The 21,845-nt window shown below is 39.8% G+C and overlaps 1 protein-coding gene across 1 annotated transcript in view; it reads left to right on the plus strand.

The window, feature by feature from the left end:
* LOC122556380 (arf-GAP with coiled-coil, ANK repeat and PH domain-containing protein 2-like) overlaps positions 1-21,845 on the plus strand; it is a 181,625-nt gene that overhangs the window by 21,593 nt on the left and 138,187 nt on the right. Inside the window, exon 2 of the mRNA XM_087993958.1 lies at positions 8,994-9,051. Within this exon, the coding sequence (XP_087850084.1) occupies positions 8,994-9,051 (58 nt within the window). The remainder of the gene's footprint in view (positions 1-8,993; positions 9,052-21,845) is intronic.

The following is a 21,845-nucleotide window of genomic DNA, read 5'->3' on the forward strand; positions in this document are numbered from 1 at the left end:
TGATTTACAGTTTGTGTGACAAAGTGCTTTTCGGTAATGCTAATTGTAAATTCAGAAAGAATACAGGTAAGTACATCTCTTTATTTATTTGTTGGATCTTGGTATTGCTCGTAATGCTGGAATTTACCATAATTGCTTTGAGATGTCTACGTAGAACTGCTGCCATGCTACAATTGTGTAATGAAGGAAAAGTGTTTCTATGTTTTTGAGTAGGGAGTTTAGGATTTTAACCCAGCGATGATGAAAGGACAATGACATGTGAATCTCTTGGGGAAATTGGAGTACTGTAATTTAATTCTTCTAGGTAGTTGTTTGGGAGGAGCTAATGAAGAAACCTTGGAGCATTACTACAATGCATCTTTTAAATGATGCACATTGTAGTCTGGGTACATCACTGGTGGGGATTAGATGCTTAGCCCATTTGAAATGTTGTTCATTGTGTTTTGGTGTGGATGAGGTTGAGCTTGTTTGAAAGTTGTTGCTTATGCATCCATCCTGGCAAGTGAAGAATAGTTTGCCTCGCAGCGGATGTGTAACTTGTACATCATTTAAACGGCTTTAGGAGTTGATGCTTTATCTGAGGAATTGTGAATAGAGCTAAACATTATATTCACTTAATGATTAATCTCACTTTTAGGTTGTGCAATTGGGCAAAGTCACTTCTGAATCTGCTAAAGCTGTTTAGACCCAGGACACTGCCTTAAGTCTTGCAATGCTTCTCTAATACTGAGATGATTGGTATACAGCAACCTGTACTGTCCTTTAAACGTGACAGAGTTGCTAAGGAATTTGTGAAACCGGTAATTCTAGCTGCTGCACTCTGATGAATCCTTCTCACCATGGTTCATCTCTGAAATCCAGTTGCAGGTGCACCATCCTTTATCCGAAATGCTAGGGACCAGCTGGTTTTTGAATTTCAGAATAAGTGACAGCTTGGTGAAATTTAAAAAAATCTTACCAAACAGCAGATGCACCGAGTAAAATGGGCCCTGAAACAGAATTGAGGCCTGCCAGTGCTGGGCCACACTCCCACACATTGCATCTGAATGACACACCGAGTGGGTGTGGAGTTAGGTTAACTGTTTGCAAGCCAAACAACCTTGTTAATGAGAAAAAAACTTGACAAAAAATCCATCAGATTTCGGATAAAGGATTGTCTATGTAATGCAATACAAAGTGTCAGTGGACACTATATTCAATAATACATGTTGGCACTATTAATGATCCCTTTTTATTATTTTGCTGTTTTGAGAGTAGGCTGATGGAGCAGTAATTGGCCTGCCTGGACTTTTTCCCTCCTTTATTATACTTTTTTATAGTATTAAAATCTGTATAAAATAGATAATGTGAACTGCTAAAGTGCAATACCATATGTTAAACATTTTATCTACTGCATGCAGCCCAAGGCTGTCTTTTCACAGGTTCTAGTCCATTTTGTTTTATCGTCAGAGGGCCATAGTTCCTCATTAAGCCTTTGCAGAAGTAACCACAAGCTTGACTTTGGTCTATATTAGAAGATCAGCAAGGCCAAAAGGTGTCTCCATATTGGCTCTTGTTGTAGGAGTAGTCTGAACTGTATCAGCCATACACGTCGACAGGGACAGGTCAGCAATAGGTTAGTAACTTGCCTCCTGAGTCCCCAAAGCCTATTCATCTATAAGACGTAAATTGGGAGAATGATTGATTTGAAATTCTCTCTACTTGCCTGTATTAGTGCAGCTTCAAGAACTCAACACTGCACTTTCCAACATCCCCAGTCATTCACTCCCTCCATTACCATTGCCACAATCGCAACATCTTCAAGATGTACTGCATCAACTCTCAGGCTACTTTGGCAGCATCTTCAAACCCACAATTTCTACCACTGTAAAGGGAAAGGGATCTGAACACCACCTCCTAAGTTCCTAACTGAGTTGCCTGCCATCCTGACTTGGAACTATATAGCTTTTCCTTTTTGCTCAGTCAAAATCCTAAAACTCTTGTCCTAACAGTATAGTAGGTTTATCAACACCACAGATTGCAGAAGTTCAAGACATTCAAAGCCATTTTCAGGGGAATAAATGCTCTCCTAACCAGTGGTGTCAGCATTCTGCAAAAGAATTTTAAAATATCTGTGATCCTTGTAACAATCTGCAGAGCACAATGCAAAGTCATATTCGAGGAGAAAGTGGGTGTCTATCTCTTCAGCACTACAACCACCTCCAAGGTCAGCAAACAGTAATGCTGAGACTCCAGTTCTGTATATGAGCGTTGTTAGGAAAGTCCTTGCTACTAACCTTTTTGAAGGTTCCAGTAATATGTTCTAAATGATCATGTTTCACCTGACAGAATTAATCATCTGCAGAGACTTGATGTGAACAGCTGCTTGTTGTACTTGAGGCACAAGGTGTTTTGCTACCTAAACTTTTCATTCTTAATATTCTTAAGAAGGAGAAATGAGGCTATATTCAGTCCTGGGTGATGCGAGGAGCATGACTCGGAGGCTCTGCTCTGATGAGCTGTAATTGGCTCCAAGTGTCTTAAGGTAAAAACAAGGACTGCAGATGCTGGAAACCAGAGTCTCTAGATTAGAGTGTTGCTGGAAAAGCACAGCAGGTCAGGCAGGATCCGAGGAGCAGGAAAATCGACATTTCGGGCAAAAGCCCTTCATCAGGAATAGAGGCAGGCTGCCTGCAGTGTGGAGAGATAAATGAGAGGGGGGTGGGGGTGGGGAGAAAGTAGCATAGAGTACAATAGGTGAGTGGGGGTGGGGATGGAGGTGATAGGTCAGAGAGGAGGGTTGGGGAAGGTAGCAAAGAATACAATGGTGAATGGAGGTAGGGATGAAGGTGATAGGTCAGAGTGGATAGGTGGAAAGGAAGATAGGCAGTAGGACAGATCATGGGGATGGTGCTGAGCTGGAGTGTTGGAACTGGGGCGAGGGTAGGGGAAGAGGAAATGAGGAAACTGGCAAAGTCCACACTGATGCCCTGGGGTTGAAGTGTTCCGAGGCGGAAGATGAGGCGTTCTTCCTCCAGGCGTCAGGTGGTGAGGGAGTGGTGGTGGAGGGTGTCTTAAGTCCATCATGCATTTCCTATTGGATCCTGTCATGCTTTCTGCCCACCTCTGAGATTCTTTCTTGCAATATCCAGGAAAGACTGAATCAAAGTATGGAGTGATGTTAGGTATTCAGTCACTGAAGGGACAACCCTTTAAAACAGAGATGAGGAATTTCTTCATTCAGAGTGTGGTGAATCTGTGGAACTTACTGCTGTAGAAGGCGGTGGATACCAAGTTATCGTGTATTTAAGACAGAGGGGCCACCTATTTTCCAGGATTATGGGGAGCAGGCAGGAGCATGGGTTTGAGAACCATATAAGCCATGATCAAATGGCAGAACAGACTGTATGGACCAAATGACTACTTCTACTCCAATATCTTCTGGTAGGAATGTGTTACTGTTTCATGGATCAATTTTATGCCAAGATTTAGTGCAGGAGAAACATATATCCTTGCTGGTTGAATGGCCTACATGTCCTGTTATTTACTTGATTTTGAGAAGCGTGACCCTTCTAAATATTGTGAGCATGCCATTTAGTGCTTTTAATTAACATATATCTAATTTAATTTTTTTCTGTTTATTCCTTTAATCTCTATCTGATGGAAGGTGTAGAATATGTTTTGATATGACATGATAGTTCCGTACTTGTGTGATCTCTCATAAGAAAGTCGAGCAGTAGCCACCCCATTTGAACTAATGGGGCCGGAATTGCATTACAGCAAATATAGATAAGGAAAGTTCATGTTCTACAAAACAGTCTAAATTCTTCAGTCGTGTTAAAGCCAATTGGCGTTGAAGAAATCGCACTATAGCAGAACCAACTGTATTTGTTATCAAGGTCCTCATGTTAGTCATTATAGTCCCAGAGGATCAGAGGGCTGTTCTGTCGTTGGAGAGACAACTGCCGGTGAGTTAACACGGAGGATCACCATGCCTCAGGCAAGGGGTGAAGTTGAGAAATGGGAACTTCATGGCACCTCAGCAGGTGGGGGAATTGAACCTGTGTTGCTGGATTGCACTTGAAAAATGTCCACTTTTAATGAGTTATTGAATACTGTAGTTTCACCAAGATAGTGCAGCTATTGCATTTGTTGGTATTCTAAATGAAGTTATTATTTAAGAAAAAAACTAATATTTGGCATTTGTATAGTGTTGTGACACATGGAAACAACTGAAAGTTCTTTTGCATAATTAATTTCTTTGAAATTTAAAAAAAAATTTGCTATATATTGCACAACCCATTGACCCACAAATGGCAACATGATTACAGTTAATGTGGAGTTGGTTGAGGGGAAAGCATTAATGGCAAGAGGTGAGTAAACTAATTAGAATATTTAAAAATTAGAATCTTTTTAATCCCTAACTAACAGCATTGACTGACTATTATCCCAACTGACGAGGCAAAATTACTTATGCATAGTGATACAATACAAAATTGCAAATATGCTGAAAGCACAAGTGTAGGAGCTGAACAAAATGTTGCCAATGACATTTTTTTTGCAAATTTGAACTTTGATTCTGAAGTATAATGAAGAGAATAGCTTTTATTTATTGTCATGCAAGGTTTGTGAAGGTTTGTAGCTCAAGTTGAGGTTTAGGGTGTAGGTTTGTTCGCTGAGCTGTAGGTTTGATATCCAGACGTTTCATTACCTGGCTAGGTAACATCATCAGTGGCGACCTCCAAGTGAAGCGAAGCTGTTGTCTCCTGCTTTCTATTTGTATCTTTCTCCTGGATGGGGTTCCTGGGGTTTGTGGTGATGTCATTTTCTATTTGTTTTCTGAGGGGTTGATACATGGTATCTAGATCTATGTGTTTGTTTATGGCGTTTGTGGTTGGAGTGCTAGGCCTCTAGGAATTCTCTGACATGTCTTTGCTTAGCGTGTAGGGCTACACGCGAATGAAAACAACCACCATTTCGACTGGGACAACACATCTATCCTGGGACAGGCTAAGCATAGACATGCCAGAGAATTCCTAGAGGCCTGGCACTCCAACCACAAACGCCATAAACAAACACATAGATCTAGATGCCATCAATCAACCCCTCAGAAAACGAACAGGAAATGACATCACCACAAACCCCAGGAACCCCATCCAGGAGAAAGATATAGAAAGCAGGAGACAACAGCTTCGCTTCTCTTGGAGGTCCCCACTGATCATGTTACCTAGCCAAGTAATGAAACGTCTGGATATCAAACCTACAGCTCAGTGAGCAAACCTACACCCTATTTATTGTCATGATTAATATTGGGATTAATGATTACATATTGCTGATATTTCAAAATACTTCCATGTATGCTTTATGCCTTGATACTTTTGCTCTCGTTGAAAAGTTACTTGTGTAATATACTACCGCATTGAGAGAAAACAGATTAGATTTCTGTTGGCCTCTTGAATTGTGCAACCCTTTGCATCAGTGACATCTGGCATTAGGAGGGTTGTGAAAAGTATTTTGTTTAATAATGCTTTGTCAATGAAATAGTACCAAAGAGCTATAACAAAATGATAATTGAATAATGTTGACTAAAATGGCTAAGCTGGCAAAACGTTTGAAGCAAACTGTTTGCTATGGTTTTAAATGTAAAATGAATTGGAAATGTTAGAAACAGAGTTCAGGGCAATGACCTTTGTCACTGCTTAAATGTTTGACAAAGGTAAATTGCCAAAGTTTCCAGCATGAGAGCAGATCACTGTTTTTCACTCAAGAAGTCGCTATGATGGCAGTGTTTCACTATATTAAGGCTCTGGGGTTATTTTGATTTTAGTTTTAGCATGTAAACACCCAATTAGAAGATATACATTTCATTTGTGATACAATATGTTCTATCCAGAGTATGACTTTTTTTTTTCGGGTGCTATTTATAACCTTCTTTATTTAAGAGCTCCTCAATGCAACTATTTTATCCCAGTTCTGACTGTATTCTTTGTTTTGGGGCAATATTAAGTCATCAGCCACTAGCTGATGTCACCATCAGTTCGTACTAGTCTCGGTTTTCCTATTATATGGATAATCTCTGTGTGGTTTGGTATTTACTTTGATTTAATATTCCAGTTACAGTTGAGAGAGAGAGAAAATAAATGCCATCTGACTCAGATTTGTATGGGCCAAAATAGCATCTCTGTATTTTCTAACTGTCTCCATGGCAACATAATTATTCCTAACCTGCAGGGATTTTTAACTATTTTGATTTTGCAATATCCAATAACAAGATTTTTGAGGCTAGAGATATGATTTTTGCAAAATATTCTTTTGCCAATGATGGAAGCATCCAGTATGAGAGTGCAAAAGGAAATGTTGAAGTATTAACATTCATCTTCAGCTGGGAGCGCAAATTTGGCTTTTCAGATCCACAATATAACATGTTAGTTTCACACTAATTGGATTCTCTCCACCTGATGATAAGGAATGTCAAATAACTACATGCATTTGAACAAGTGGGTGGAGTGTGGTAGTTAGGTGGAGCATGGTGGGAAGTGTTTAAACTTCAGCGTCTTTATTTTTAAAAAATTACATTTTTTCATGGGCCACTTTTGGAGCAGGGATAGCTTTCAAAGATCTGCACATTCTCCCTGTGTCTGCGTGGGTTTCCTCCGGGTGCTCTGGTTTCCTCCCACAGTCCAAAAATGTGCAGGTTAGATGAATTGGCCATGCTAAATTGCCCGTAGAGTTAGGAGAATGGGTCTGGGTGGGTTGTTGTGTGGACTTGTTGGGCCGAAGGGCCTGTTTCCACACTAAGTGATCTAATCTGTCCACTGGACTGTGCCAAACACTTTAAGAGTGGATTTAAGGGGCTAATCAGCTCTTTACACTCCTTCTTCTGAACTCCATTGCTACCTTGGATCTTGTGACTGCAGAATCTTTTTACACTGGGGGTTGAAACCTACAATTTGGGAAACCCTGCTCTTAAGTTTTAGATTAGAAGAATGAGAGGTGATCTTATTGAAACATAAATTCTTAAGGCTTGATAGGGAAGTTGGAGGATAGAGAGGCTTCCCCTGTCTGACTTGACTCCAGAACCAGATGGATCAATATTAGAATAACAGACTACTTAGTACTCTACTGAGATATAGAGTAATTTCTTCATTGGGTTGGGGGGGGTGGGTGTTGTAAATATTGGGAATTATCTACTTCTGAGGATTAAAGAGATTATGTTATTGTGTGTCTTCAAGGAAGAGGTCTGTAGATTGCTGGATATTACAAGTATTGATAAATGTGGATGTTAGTGCAAAAGATTGGCAGAGCTACTTGATCAGAGAGATACAGCACAGAAATAGACCCTTTTTTGGTCCAGCTTGTCCGTGCCGACCAGATATTCTAATCTAGTCCCATTTGCTAGCATTTGGTTCATATTCCTGTTAAACACTTCCAATTCGTGTACTCATCCAAATGCCTTTTAAATATTGTAATTGTTTTGGATCTCCTCAATATTTGCAACACAAAAGGAGGCTGTGTGGCTCATTTGTCTGCACAATTCAAAGATCTGACTATACTAATTCCATTTTCTAGCTTATGGTCCATAGCTCTGGAGACTGGCAATGCAAGTGAATATCTAAATACTGCTTTAAATTAACTGCTGGTTGAACTGCCCTTTGTTTTTTGGATAGTGATTTTTTTTTCCCCAGTGGAAAAACATTTTTCCTCAACTCTGCTCTTAGCCTTTTATCTCCTAGCTTAAATTTATGCCCTTGGGTTATTGAACCCTCTTCTAATGGTAAATGGGCTTTCTATCCACCTCGTCCATTTTCTTCATAACCTTGTACATCTCCATCAGGTGCTACCTGCAATCTTAAGTAATCTAAGAAAGGAAGTGTGAACTTTGCTCACAGCTGAAACCCTCCAGCCCAGACGCGTCTTGTATGGATAGTGTGCCATGAATGATGGAGAAGACACAGTGGGCTAAATGGCAGCCTCCTATGTTGGTAGATAGAGTCATAGAGATGTACAGCATGGAAACAACAGATCTTTTGGTCCAATGTGTCCATGCCGACCAGACATCCCAACCCAATCTAGTGCCACTTGCCGGCGCCTGGCCCAAATCCCTCTAAATCCTTCCTATTCATACATCCATCCAGACGCCTTTTAAATGTTGCAATTGTACTAGCCTCCACCACTACTTCTGGCAGCTCATTCCATACAAGTTCCACACTGCATGAAAAAGTTGCCACATAGTTCTGGACTCCCCCAACCCAGGGAAGAGACTTTGTTTATTTACCCTATCCATGCCCCTCGTGATTTTATAAACCTCTAAGGTTACCCCTCAGCCTCTGACACTCCAGGGAAAACAGCCCAGCCTATTCAACCTCCTCTTTATAGCTCACTCCTCCAACCCTGGCAGCATCCTTGTAAATCTTTTCTGAACCCTTTCAAGTTTCACAACATGCTTCCGATAGGAGACCAGAATTGCACACAGTATTCCACCAGTGGTCTGACCAATATCCTGAACAGCTGCAAATTGACTTCTCAGCAATGTTTTTTATCACCAGTTCCATATTGTAAATTTTCAAGCTGAGTCTAAAAAGCTGATTGATTGGACTAGCAATATGTGTACCTTAGATTTGTCATTTTATTTTTTTTCTTCTTTGCTGTTCAGTCAATTGAGTTTGTGCATCAAAACCTTGTCTTTGTTTCTGCGTCCTTTTAGTAGTGGCCAGTAATGATAATGACAGTATTCGTGAGTAGACTAATATGTATTATCAAGTACATTTTCTTTTGACATCATTGTTAAGGTTGGTTGGAAGCTCTTTCTTTGGCTGATTAGTGTAATTTATGGCAGGTGCATGCTTTGAGAACATCATGCATCTAACCATTGTTTGGGAATATGGTAACCAATTTTATAGCAGGATTAAAAATTGGTGAGCATTATATAATAGTATTAATGACGAAGGAGGCAATTTGGCCTATTAGCAAAGCAAAATGACAACAATAGTCTAATTATGTTCTTTCCTTTGCAGAGCTGGATTAGAAGATGTTGAAGGGGATTTTGCTGAATTGGAGTCAAAACTAGACAAGGTGTGTATCGTCACACTTAAGTGACAGTGTTACATCTTTTTATGGATCATTTGCCATCACCTTTGGTACTTGTGACACCAATGTTACCTTGCATTGGTAAATAATTGAGGAAATGATAATATCTAAGTAAGAAACTGGTGTAGTTACGTGCAAATTTCCTTGCAGTAAGTGTTGGGACATTGTGCCACAGTAATGCCAACAAGGTCTCAGAAATAATGAGCCAAAGATCCTTTGCTCTCAGCAAGAAATATTTAACAGGATGTATATATCATGCTAAAATGTCAATATATACACATTCAGAACCATATCTTCTTGAAGACTGTTAAGAATTTCTAAAGATAAGTGTAGATTGTCCAGTTAAGTATTTTAATCTTACAAAATTATGATGGCCTTTGAAATAATTTGCCTTTGATTGTGAATATGTACAACCAATAATGTGAGGTGGGAAGACTGATATAGTGGTTACATCACTGAGCTAATGCTCTGGGGAGAGTGGTTCACATTCTACCATGGTAGCTTTGAACTTTTTGAAGTCAAATCATAAATGTGGATTAAAAAGCTAGCTTCAGTAATTGTGACCATAAAGTCATTGATTATTGTAAAAATATTTTCACTGTTGCCCTTCAGGGAAGGAAATCTGTAGTCCTTCCCTGGACTGGCTTATGTGTGATAAGTGTGAGTAACAGCAATGTGGTTGACTCTTGACTGGCCTCCTGAGATGGTCTTGCAAACCAGACAGTAGTATCAGACTTTTTCTTTTGTCTGAAGTCAAAAGGAATTAAACCAGGCAGGCAGACCATGTGACATCGACCGAGGCGTCAGAAATGATCATGACACCCCTAACCCTATTGACACTCCTAACATTTATGAGCTTCTGCTGAAATTGGGAGAGCTGTCCTGCAAGCAGCAGACATAGTTACTTTCACTAAATCAGACCTCCGGCAACATCCCGATAGCACCGACAACATTCATGATGCATTCTGTGTTAAATATCAAAGTCCAGTTATCTACTTTGGTAGGAATTTTATTTCTAGTTCATATACCACAAACTCCAACCACAATTACTTGCTTACCATATTTTTGCACCCAGTTCTCATTCAACTAACCCTTTAATATATTCATCACTTGTTCTCTAGCTCCATTTGGTTTCAGACATCCCTTCCAGATCCTACCAGATGATAGTAGCTTCTATCTTTTCTATTTGAATCAAGATATATACAAATAATGATGAAAACACAAAATACAAAGTAACAACACATCATACTCTTTTTTTGCTTTTTCTTCGTGTGCATTACAGTTCAAAACATCCTTTTGCTAAACTTTCTAGCAGTTCCTTAGAACTTGCTCCTTTCTTCTGAAAGATGTCAAAAAGCTGACTACTGCTGTTCACTCATTTTCACTTTGAAGAATTCTCTGTTCTCCAGCATCTGTTTTAAAACTCCAATGTTGTCCTTGTCTTTTTAAATTTGTGCATTTTTGTTTAATTACAATACCCAACAGGATATTCTTATTGACATCTCCCAATTATGGAAATTTTAAAACAGTGCTCCAATTTTAATTTTTTTTTGTTTCCAAGTAATATATGCATTTTTCATAGTCTGACTCAACTGGAAAATCTGAAAAATGGTATTTGACTTTGTTTGGCTGCCCAGCCAATCCCACTTCAAACTTTTTGAGGTACTGCACATGATGTTGCTGAATAAGAGCCCATTGGTGGAGGCAGTATATTAACTTGGAGAAAGGATTGGCTAACTAATAGACAGTTGATATAAGGGGAGGGGAGTGTTTTCCCCAGATGGCACCCTGTAACTCTTCGTGGGTCAGAGGACTCAACGCTGGGGCTGCAATTGTATATGAAGAATATTTATCATGCATTTGATGAGGAAAGTGAATATACTATAGCCAGGTTTGTGGATGACACAAAGTACTGGCATTGGTGGCAGTCCAGAGAAGGTTGGTATGGAGGGACTGTCTTAATAAGGATAGGTTGTGCCTGTACTCCTTTGGAATAGAGAAAAATAAGAGGCATAATTACTGAAATATACAGGATTCCTGAAGGAGTTGATAGGTTAGCTATGGAAAGGTTGTCTTTCTCCAAACGTGGGTGAATATGTCCGCTGGTCCTAAAATCTCAGACTGAGGGATTGCACATTTAAGACAGAGACAACAAAGAACATCATCTCTTGGAGAGTAGTCTGGGTCATTTATGTTATTCAAGGCTGAGATAGACAAAATCTTAATCGTAAGGGAATCAAGAGTTTTATAGAAATGCCATGATTTCAATACGGAGCAGATTGAATGGGTTGAATGGCCTACTTCTGTTCCTGTGTTGTATGGTCTTACGTTAGGCCCTATTTTTACTAACTGCAGTTTGCTAACAGTTTTTGGATTTACGTTGATGCTACTCTGAATCCATTCTTCTTGGTTTCCAATCCAATTACTTGAAACCCCCAGAAATCTGAGCTTTTAATTGTAAATTCTGATTGAAACCAGTTTATGACCATGTCTTTGAATTCCTTTTCAATAATTTGTGATCTTTTTCTGGGGCATGTTCTTTCCCAGAGTTATTCTTTGAGCTTGTACTGTATTTTCCTGCCTCATGTTATGGACCAGACCCCTTTGTTATATGTTAAGTCTTAGCTTAGACCAAAACTACAACTACTTTTAACGATGAATGTAAGTGTTGTTTCAGTTGCAATGTGACTGGTCCAGATCCTGTTGTAATCTGAGGTAACCCTCTGCTGTCCACTACACCTCTAGTTTTGGTGTCATCTGCAAACTTACTGACTGTACCTCTTATGCTCGCATCCAAATCATTTATGTAAATGACAAGAAGTAGAGGGCCCAGCACCTATCCTTGTGGCACTCCACTGGTCACAGGTCTCCAGTCTGAAAAACAACCCTCCACCACCACCCTCTGTCTTCTACCTTTTGAGCCAGTTCTGTATCCAAATGGCTAGCTCTCCCTGTATTCCATGAGATCTAACCTTGCTAACCAGTCTCCCATGGGGAACCTTGTCGAACGCCTTACTGAAGTCCATATAGATCACATCTACTGCTCTGCCCTCATCAATCTTCTTTGCAGGATTTAAAAAAAAAACAGTGAGGGTAAAAAGCACAAGGATGTTAAATAAAAATAGGGTAGAAAGTACAAGGATTCTAAAAAAACAGGGGGAAAACACAAGATTTAAAACAACAGTGAGGGTAAAAAGCATAAAGATTTTTCAAAAAAGTTAAAAAGCACAAGGATTTTAAAAAGAACCGTGGGGGAAAAAGCACAAGGATGTTTCAAAAAAAGTGAGGGTAAAACCCATAAGGATTTTAAAAACTACTGAGGGTAAAAAGCAGAAGGATTTTAAAAGAACAGAGGGTAAAAAAGGGTAAAATGAACAAGGATTTTAAAAACCGTGAGGGCAAAGAGCACAAGGATTTTTCAAAAAAAGGGTAAAAAGCACAAGGATTTTTTTTTTGAAAACAGAGGGTAAAAAGCGCAAGGATTTAAATAAACAATGTGGGTAAAAAACACTACGATTTTAAAAACAAAACAGGGAGGGCAAAAAGCGCAAGGATTTTAAAAAGAACCGTGGGTAAAAAGCACAAGGATTTTTTAAAACGTGAGGGTTACAAGCACAAGGATTGAAATAAACAGTGTGGGTAAAAAACATTTGGACTTTAAAAGAACCGTGGGTAAAAAGCACAAGGATGTTAAACAAAGCAGTGAGGATAAAAGACACCAGGATTTTCAAAAGAACAGTGAGGGCAAAAAGTACAAGGATTTTCAAAAAAGAGGGTAAAAAGCACAGTGATTTAAAAACAGAGGGTAAATAGCAAAGGATTTTTCAAAAAAATGGGTAAAAAGCACCAGGAATTTTTAAAGTGAGGGCAAAAAGCACAAGGAATTTAAAAAAAGTGAGGGTAAAATCACAAGATTCAAAACAACAGTGACGGTAAAAAGCATAAGAATTTTTCAATAAAGGTTAAAAAGCACAACGATTTTTTAAAAAAGTGCCAGTAAAAAGCACAAGGATTTAAAAAAAAAACTCAGGGCAAAAAGCACAAGGATTTTTTAAAAAAATACTGAGGGCAAAATATCACAAGGATTTTAAAAGAACCAAAGGTAAAAAGCACAAGGATTTTTTTAAAAAGGTAAAAAGCACAAACATTTTTTAAAAAGTGAGGGTAAAAAGCACAAGGATTTTAAACAAAGCAGTGAGGGGAAAAAAGCACCAGGATTTTCAAAAACTGAGGGCAAGAAACACAAGGATTTTTTTTTTAAAAACCGAGGGTTAAAAGCACAAGGATTTCTTGCGTTATTCATACACAACAGTACATTGTTTGCATGCTCAGAATCATTCACTACTACGTTCTGTTTTGGTCCATTTAATTCCTGCCACCGAATGCTTTTCCATCTATCTTCACCAAAGTCATGATAATGAGTCAACAATTACGTTCTCTTGTCTTGACGTGTAAAATTTTCAAATTGAATGGATGCAATAATAAGCTCCATTGAAACAACAGTCTGGAATCTTTCTTTAAATTTCCTCCAAAAATTAAGGGGTTATGATTGATCGACTTAAACACTTCTCAGATGCACTATTAACAATATAAATGTTGTGATGCCAACACCAAGCTTGAGGTTTCCTTCTCAGTTGTGGGATACTGCTGTTGGTGATCATTTAGTTTTCTCAGAAAAATACCCAATTGTTTTTCCATCATCTTGCAAGAGTACAGCACTGACACCCACGTCACTTGCAACAATAGCCACCTTGGATGGCTTGGTATAATTAGGTGTCGCTAACATTTTGGGCAGTGGTTAACACAGCTTTCAAACTGTCAAATGCCTTCTGACAGTCCCCCGCCCACTGAAATTTTCTGCATTGATTTGATTTATTTAAATCGGTGGAGCATCCACAATGCTAAAGTTTGGTGCTAACAACCAATAAAACCCACCCAATCCCAGGAATTCTAGTACTGCCCTCCTCATCTTTGACATGGGAACCTTCCCCAATAACCTTTTCTCACTTTCACATCCCGTGGGGCCCTCTGCCCATGTCCAGGAATGTGACTTGGGCTTTTGTGAACTCATTGTTAGCCAGCTTTTATCACCAAGCATGTCTCCTGAAGTCCGAGATATTCAGCATGGAAACTGACCCTTCGGTCTAACTTGTCCATGTCATCCAGATATCCTAAATAAATTTAGTTCCATTTGGCCCATATTCCTTCCTAATCATATCATCCAAATGATTTTTAAATGCAATAATTATACCAACTTCCGCTACTTCCTCTGGCAGCTCATTCCATACACCATACATGCTCTGCATGAAAAAAGTTGCCCCTTAGGTCCCTTTTAAAATTTTTCTCTCTACCCTTAAACCCATGCCATCTAGTTTTGCCAACCCATGCCAATACATCCAGACAGAATGCTGTCTATGGCGCACCTATAAAAGTTGGCAAGGGAATTTGCCATTATGCCAAATTTCCTCAGCTGCTTGAGGAAGGAGAGACGTTGTTGTTGGGTCTTTGTAACCAACGGGTCCACATGAGGAGTCCAAGAAAGCTTGTTTGTTGTGGATGATCACTCCCAGGAGCTTGACACTCTCCACTCATTCCAGCTCTGCTGTTAATGTGTAGGGGGTGCATGAGTAAGATCCCGCCCAAAGTCAATAATCAGTTCCTTGGTTTTGTCAGCTTTGAGACCTAGGTTGTTCTCAGTGCACCATTTTTCCAGGTCTTCCACCTCCTGTCTGTAGTCTGTTTTGTCGCCATCCGAGATTCGACTGACCTTGGTGTCTTCCGCGAACTTATAAATGGCATCAGTCTGGTATTTTGCGACGCAGTCATGGGTATACAGTGAGTACAGTAGGGGGCTGAGTACGCACTCCCAGGAGGCTCCAGTGTTGAGTGTTAGTGAGGATGAAATTTTGTCCCCAGTCTTCACCGATTGTGGCCTGAGGATCCAGTTGCAGAGAGTGGGGCTTAGTCTGCGATCACTAAGTTGAGTAATTGGTCTCGAGGGAATAGTAGTGTTGAAGGCTGGATTGTAGCCAATGAGTAGGATTCTTATGTAGCTGTTCTTGGTGTCAAGGTCCTCTAGGGAGGAGTGAAGGGCAAGTGATATGGCATCTGACATGGATCTGTCGGTCTGATAGGCAAATTGGAGTGGGTCAAGAGTAGTGGGGAGGCTGAATTTGATTAATGCCATGACCAGCCTTCCAAAGCACTTTGTGACTGCTGAAGTTAAGGCTACTGTGCGGTAGTCATTGAGACATGCCATGTAGGGATAATGTTGGCTCTCGTGAAACAGGCAGGGACAGTGGCCTGCTGCGGGGAGAGGTTGAAGATGTCCGAGAAGACCTCTGCCAGTTCATTTGCTCATGTTTTGAGTTCACGGCCTTGTGCTTCATCTAGTCCCATCGCTTTCCTTGGATCCACATGAAGGAAAACTGATCTGACCTCTGACGCAATGACTGTTAGGATAGGTTTGTCAGGACTTGTCGGAATAGGTGTTACCTCTCTGCCAAATTTCTGCTCAAAGTGAGCACGAAAGGCATTTAGATGATCTGGGAGGGATGTGTCATCATACTCTGCTATCTTGCACTGCCTCTTTTAAGAATTTGTGATGTCCTTCAGTCCTTGCCATAGTTGCTGGGTATCTGTCTGGGTCTCTAGTTTGGATCATTATTGGTCCTTGGCTGTCTTAATGGCTCTGCGAAGGTCATACTTAGATTCCTTATATTTGAGTGGGTCTCCTGATCTGAAGGCCTCATATTTGGTTTTTAGCAGGTTCTGTATGTCCTGATTCATCCAGGGTTTCCTGTTGGGGAACACTTGGATTGACTTCCTCGGTATGCAGTCCTCCACACACTTGCTGATAAAGTCTGTAGCGTATTCGACCAAAATACCTGCAGATTGGGACATATTCGAACAATCGGCTGATTCCCGACAGCGCTGGAGTTGATCCTCTGTCTTCTCCGATTGGCACCCGACCTGTATCCGCGAGGAGGTCTCCTGCTTAAGCCTGTAAGCTGGGAGAAGAAGCACAGCATTGTGGTTGGAGTCCTGATTTTGTGACTGCATTGACTTTGCAACAGTCCACCCAATCGTTGGGTACCATCTGGTTATAGCACCATTTTAGACAGTTTAGCCCATAAGGATATTGCTTAATTGGAACAACATTTTCTTCTACACCATACATAAATAGTCTAATACTTCCCAGTGTGTTCCCACATCTCTCCCCATGTGGTTGTAAAACTTCTTTAGGTCATTTCGATTTCCCTCTGAAAGGTAACTAAATAACTTATGCTAGTTTTTGAGAACTTCCTCGTTGTCCAATTCAGAATCATCTGAATTTGGGTCTTCACTTTGTTTTGTAACCAGTAACACATTTGCCTTCTACTTTCCTTCCCTATTAAATTACCCTTTGAACACATTACGTGACACAGAGATTTCTTCTTATCTGGCGTTCTTACTAAATAATTCACCTCACCCAACTTCCTTTAGATTTAATAAGGTCCACTAAACCTTGCTTTTAAAGGTTCACCTACATCTTGAAGTAACACCAACACTTTATTTCCACCAGCAAAATTACAAAATTTTTGATTTCTTGTCGAGTTCCTGTTTCATCACATGCTGTGCTACCATAAAATGCTGTTGAGCAACTCACCTGCTCTGTTTAATCTTTCCTTAAAACGTGACACCAAGTCCAAATATCTGGTCCCTGAACTCAGATTCACCAATTTCTCCTTAATTAATTTAATTGGTCCTCACACCTCATGCCCCAAAACTAATTCAAATTGATTAAAACATTAGATGCATCCCTAATTGCAAAAAAGTACAAATGGAATTCCTTTATACCAATCCTCTGAATAGTCTTGACTGTAAGCCTTCAAAATGATCTTTAAAGTTTGATGCCACTGTTCTAATGCTGCCTGTGATTCTGGATGGCACATAGTGGATTTGAATTGTTTTTGTCCGAAACTATCCATGACATCCTTGAATGACATGGATGTAAAATTTGACCCTTGATCTGATTGTATATGTCTGTGGGTAGTCCATATCTAGTTTAACTGGATGAACTCTCTACTACAATTCTATTTAGCCTTAGTACTGCATAATGGAATGGCCTTTAGAAATTTAGTAGACACATCCATTGTGGTCAACAAATACTGATTACCACTTTTTTTGTTTTAGGTAAGGGTCCTATGCAATCAAGACCTTTTTGTAAAAGGTTCCTCAAATGCAGGAATGGGTATTAAGAATGGCTTTATCGCTGCCTGAGGTTTTCCAATTACCTGACATGTATGACATATCTGACAAAATTCAACCACATCCTTATGCAGTCCAGGTCCAAAATTTTTTTTTTGTTTTGTTTTTGGATTTTAGCTTACACCCAAATGGCCTACTGGTAATGCATGGTCTACGTTCAACACTGCCTTTCCATGTCCCACTGGTAATACAACTTGATGAATTTCTGCTGATTTTTCTCACATTACTGAATATGTGATAACACCATACGACATAGGAGTGGAAGTGAGGCCATTTGACTGATCGGGTCCCCTCCACATTTAATCATGGCTGATGGGCATTTCAATTCCACTTACCCGCGCTCTTCCCCGTAGCCCTTAATTCCTTGCGAGATCAAGAATTTATCAATCTCTGCCTTGAAGACACACAACATCTCAGCCTCCATTGTGCTCAATGGCAATGAATTCCATAGGCCCACCACTTTCTGGCTGAATAAATGTCTCCTCATTTCAGTTCTAATTTGACCCCCTCTAATTCTAAGGCTTTGCCCACGGGTCCTCGTTTCCCTGCCTGACGGAAACAACTTCCCAGCGTCCATCCTTTCTAAGCCATGCATTATCTTGTAAGTTTCTATTAGATCTCCCCTCAACCTTCTAAACTCTAATGTATACAATCCCAGGATCCTCAGCTGATCATCATATGTTAGGTCTACCATTCCAGGGATCATCCGTGTGAATCTCTGCTGGACACGCTCCGGTGTCAGTATGTCCTTCCTGAGGTGTGGGGCCCAAAACTGGACACAATATTGCCGTATGGTCTCTGTTTCCTTCTCAACACTCATTTTTAAGATAATAACATTTTGGGAGACACTCAGATTCTTCCTGTGTATGCTTTTTAATATAATGGCTTTAGTTTTCCTTCTTTCTGTTGTAATTCTCAGAACTAAAAATATCCACTTTGTCCTCCACCTATTGGTTTAGTGTTTTTCTCTCTCAATTACTTGATCAAACATCATCTCTGACAATTGAACTTTAATCACCCTACTTTTTTTGTTCTTTGATTTCTCCTCTTATTTATACTGTGGCTTTTTGACCTTGTTATCAAACAGTCAGGTAAAATTCCAGGATATACTTCCTATAATAACTCAGTTGTTTGATTTTTTTTTTTCCCCACAGACTTTTCAACCGCAATAGGCATCACTCCCACCTGTGATCAGCTATATCATTACCAAGGACAAATTGTAAAACTGGAACCAAGAGTTTCTCTAGTACTGCTACCACCATTTCACATTTTTCACTGGATTCTGCAACCTCACTTAATAGACACTTCTGTTCTCACCATGAATTCCACATATTACCAATTCTTCTATTCTCTCAATAGCCCTTCTGAATTGTCTGTCTCCTCATCTCTCATCAGAGATTGACATGCTCCCATATGTCATAAAATCTTAACTTCTTTACCTGTTCCTCCTGGCATATAAGTAACCCTTACCCTTGTAAGGAAATTCTTTTAAAGAGATCTGGTACTTTCTTCTGAACCGGCCCTTGACCAGATAGTACATTCTGATGCAGCTTTGCATCCCCCTCATCATGGTTTCCTGTTACCCCTTCAAATAAAACTCATTGGCTTTTCCTGTTTCTCTCCCATTCATTTAGCCAGTACGTTTTCTAAACCACCAACACCGCGACTTACTCCTGTGGCAGACTTTATTGCAGTGAAAACACCTGAGCTTTTTTACTTCACTTTCCCCCTCATGGCTTTTCTTTTTTTTAACCTTTGGTAAACTATCTTAAATGAGATGTCCTTTTGTACCTGGCTATTATGCACGCAGATGGAAGACTTTCTATGGTGCATCTGTAAAAGTTGGAGAGGATCCTTTTGTGGGCTTGCTGAATTTTCAAAGCTTCCTGAGGAGGAGGCATTGTGCCTTCATGACCATCACATCTACATGGGAGGTTCAGGACAGATTGTCCGTTATCGTCACTCGTTAGAAACTTCATATTCTCTACCTTCTCCATCTCGGCTCCACTGATGTAGATAGTAGTGTGTACTCCTTTCTTCCTGAAGTCTATGATCATTTCTTTTGTTTTGCCAACTTTGAGAGAGATAGAGATGGTTATCGTTACACCATGACACCAAGCACACACTCCTTCCTGAATTCTTACTCATTGGTGTTTGATATGTGTACCACAGTGGTGTCGTCAGCAATCGTGGGTGTACAGGGAGTAGAGTAGAGGGCTGAGAACATTATTCTTCAGTGGTGCCAGTGTTGAGGATTATCATGGAGGTACTGTTGTCGATCTTTCACTGTGGTCTGTGGATGAGGGAGCTGAGGATCCAGTTGCAAAGGGTGGAGCCAAGACCTAGATCGTGTAATTGAGATTAGCCTGGTAGGGATTATGGTGTTAAAGGCAGAGCTGTAGTTGGGGTAGGAGCCTGACTTAGATGGCTTTGTTGTCCAGATGTTCCATGGACGAGTGTAGTTAATTAAGGAAGTTAAGGATCGTATCAAAGGTTCACGGTAGACCAGAAGACAGAATTTTTAAAAATCAAAAGGATATTTAGAGTATTATGGGGAGAAATCAGAAAATGTCTGGGAAACTAGCACAAAATACAAAAACAAAAATCAAGAACTTCTGTAAGTTAGTGAATGCTGGCCTCGGATGATACTGTGGGTTAACCATAGGAAACAAATGAATGGCAGATGCTTGGAACAAGTATTTGGTATCGATTTTCACAATTGAAGAGACAAAAGGCATCTCAATAATTCTGGAAAATAGTAAGTGTTAGGACCAATGCATCACTTTCAGGATGGCAGATTGTAAGAGTGGGATACAGGGATCAGTGCGGGGGACTATTTTAACATGTATATTAATGACTTGCCTGAAAGGACCTGGTGAATCATGGCCAGATGATACACCTACTAAAAAAAGGGAGAGAAAGTTATGAGGAGGACGCAATCTACAAAGGGACATAGCTAAGTTGTGAGTGTGGGGTGGAAAACAAATGACGTGGGAGTTGTTAATGGGTGGAAATATGAGGTTGACTACTAGTTTGGTTATTTGCTTGTACACCTTTTGATTGTGAACACTGCACCTGATTTTCTAAATGTCATTTCGTCTACAGTTGATGTAGACTAAGCAACCACTTTGCAGATACTTCTGCTTTATTTGGGAGCATGACCTGGACTCCCTGTACCTATCAGTTCAATTCTCCACAGTGTTCCTATTGTGACCTCTGTCCATGGCCTGCTACTCAGTTCTAATGAAGTCAGTGCGAGCTGGAGGAACAGTACCTCATATTTCGTCTCAGCACTCTATCATTCTAGACTGTGTGGAGCTCATTAACTTAAGTTAGAGATAGAGATGGTGATCTTATCTGGCTTTGTTCAGAGCTTTTTTTTTGCTACTAATTTATTTTTATCCCTCATATAGTATGACAATGTAATAACTGGCTGCATGTACAGAATGAGGGTGTGATAATGCTGTGGCTTTAAGAGGTGTAATTTCTCATCTTTCTTGAGAGAGATTACATCTTGTTCAATATGGTAATTAAAAACAGCTTGTGTGGCCTTGTTTTTTTTTAACAGTTGGAACAATAGAAGCAGCCTGGATGGGTCTAGTCAGCTGTCAGAACAGGATGTTCTTTTTTTTTTAACATTTATAGATCCAGGTGAAACAACTGGAATTTTGAAGCAGCAGCATGCAACCTCCGGTTACAGCTAGAAGCTGGAGTTTCTCTTCCTCCTGCAGGTGTTGCATGTGAGAAAATTTGACTTCAGAGTTTGCCTTTTTGGTCAAGGGGGTGTGTTTTGAGATTCTGCTATATGGAACAATTAACTAGTAACTTACTATATTTGTTCTGTTAAGTTTTCTAATAGAGTTAAACTATCTAAGTTCTTCTTTGTTGTATTTTAACTATATTGTTTGAATAAATTATATTTTGCTTAAAGTCAAGTAGTTTGACCAGTCACATTGCATCTGAAACACAGCACTTTATATTTGCCTTTAAAATAAGAGGTTAGGGTCTAGGCTACCTTCTTACCATATTGAGGGGGACTGGTCTGGTCCAAAACAAATTTGGGATTCTTCTTGGGATCAAAATCTCTAATTCCAGGTTAGGTTTAGGATTATTGAACTCAAAGTCAGCAAGTTGTAAGTTTTAGTTTCTTTTGAATTCAATTGGTGTTGACAGGGTTTGCCTTGTTTAGTAGTGGCTGGGAGCCATTAAAAGTTTCTGGAGAGTGGAAGAAATCACAATCAGGAGTTTTACAGAAAGTTAGCAAGGCAAAACGTTTAGAATTGGCAGACCAGCTGGAGTTGGGGTTGCCTTTGTCCGTGTGAAAAGGCGAAGTAATTGCAGCAATAGTTCAACATTTACAATTGCTAGAAATGCCATCTGAAATCTTTAGACATGGCTAAAATTCATTAGGAAATGAAACCTCTTGAATGAGATGAAAAGGAAAGAATTGCTTTAGCAAAATAAAAGCAGAAAGAGAGTTTGAACTTTAAAGATTGGCATTTAGAGACAAAAGTCGACTCAAAACGGTA

This window comes from Chiloscyllium plagiosum, unplaced genomic scaffold, assembly GCF_037043375.1.
Source record: "Chiloscyllium plagiosum isolate Xiang-an unplaced genomic scaffold, Cpla_swu_hap1 HiC_scaffold_13, whole genome shotgun sequence".
In the NCBI taxonomy this organism is placed as follows: domain Eukaryota; kingdom Metazoa; phylum Chordata; class Chondrichthyes; order Orectolobiformes; family Hemiscylliidae; genus Chiloscyllium; species Chiloscyllium plagiosum.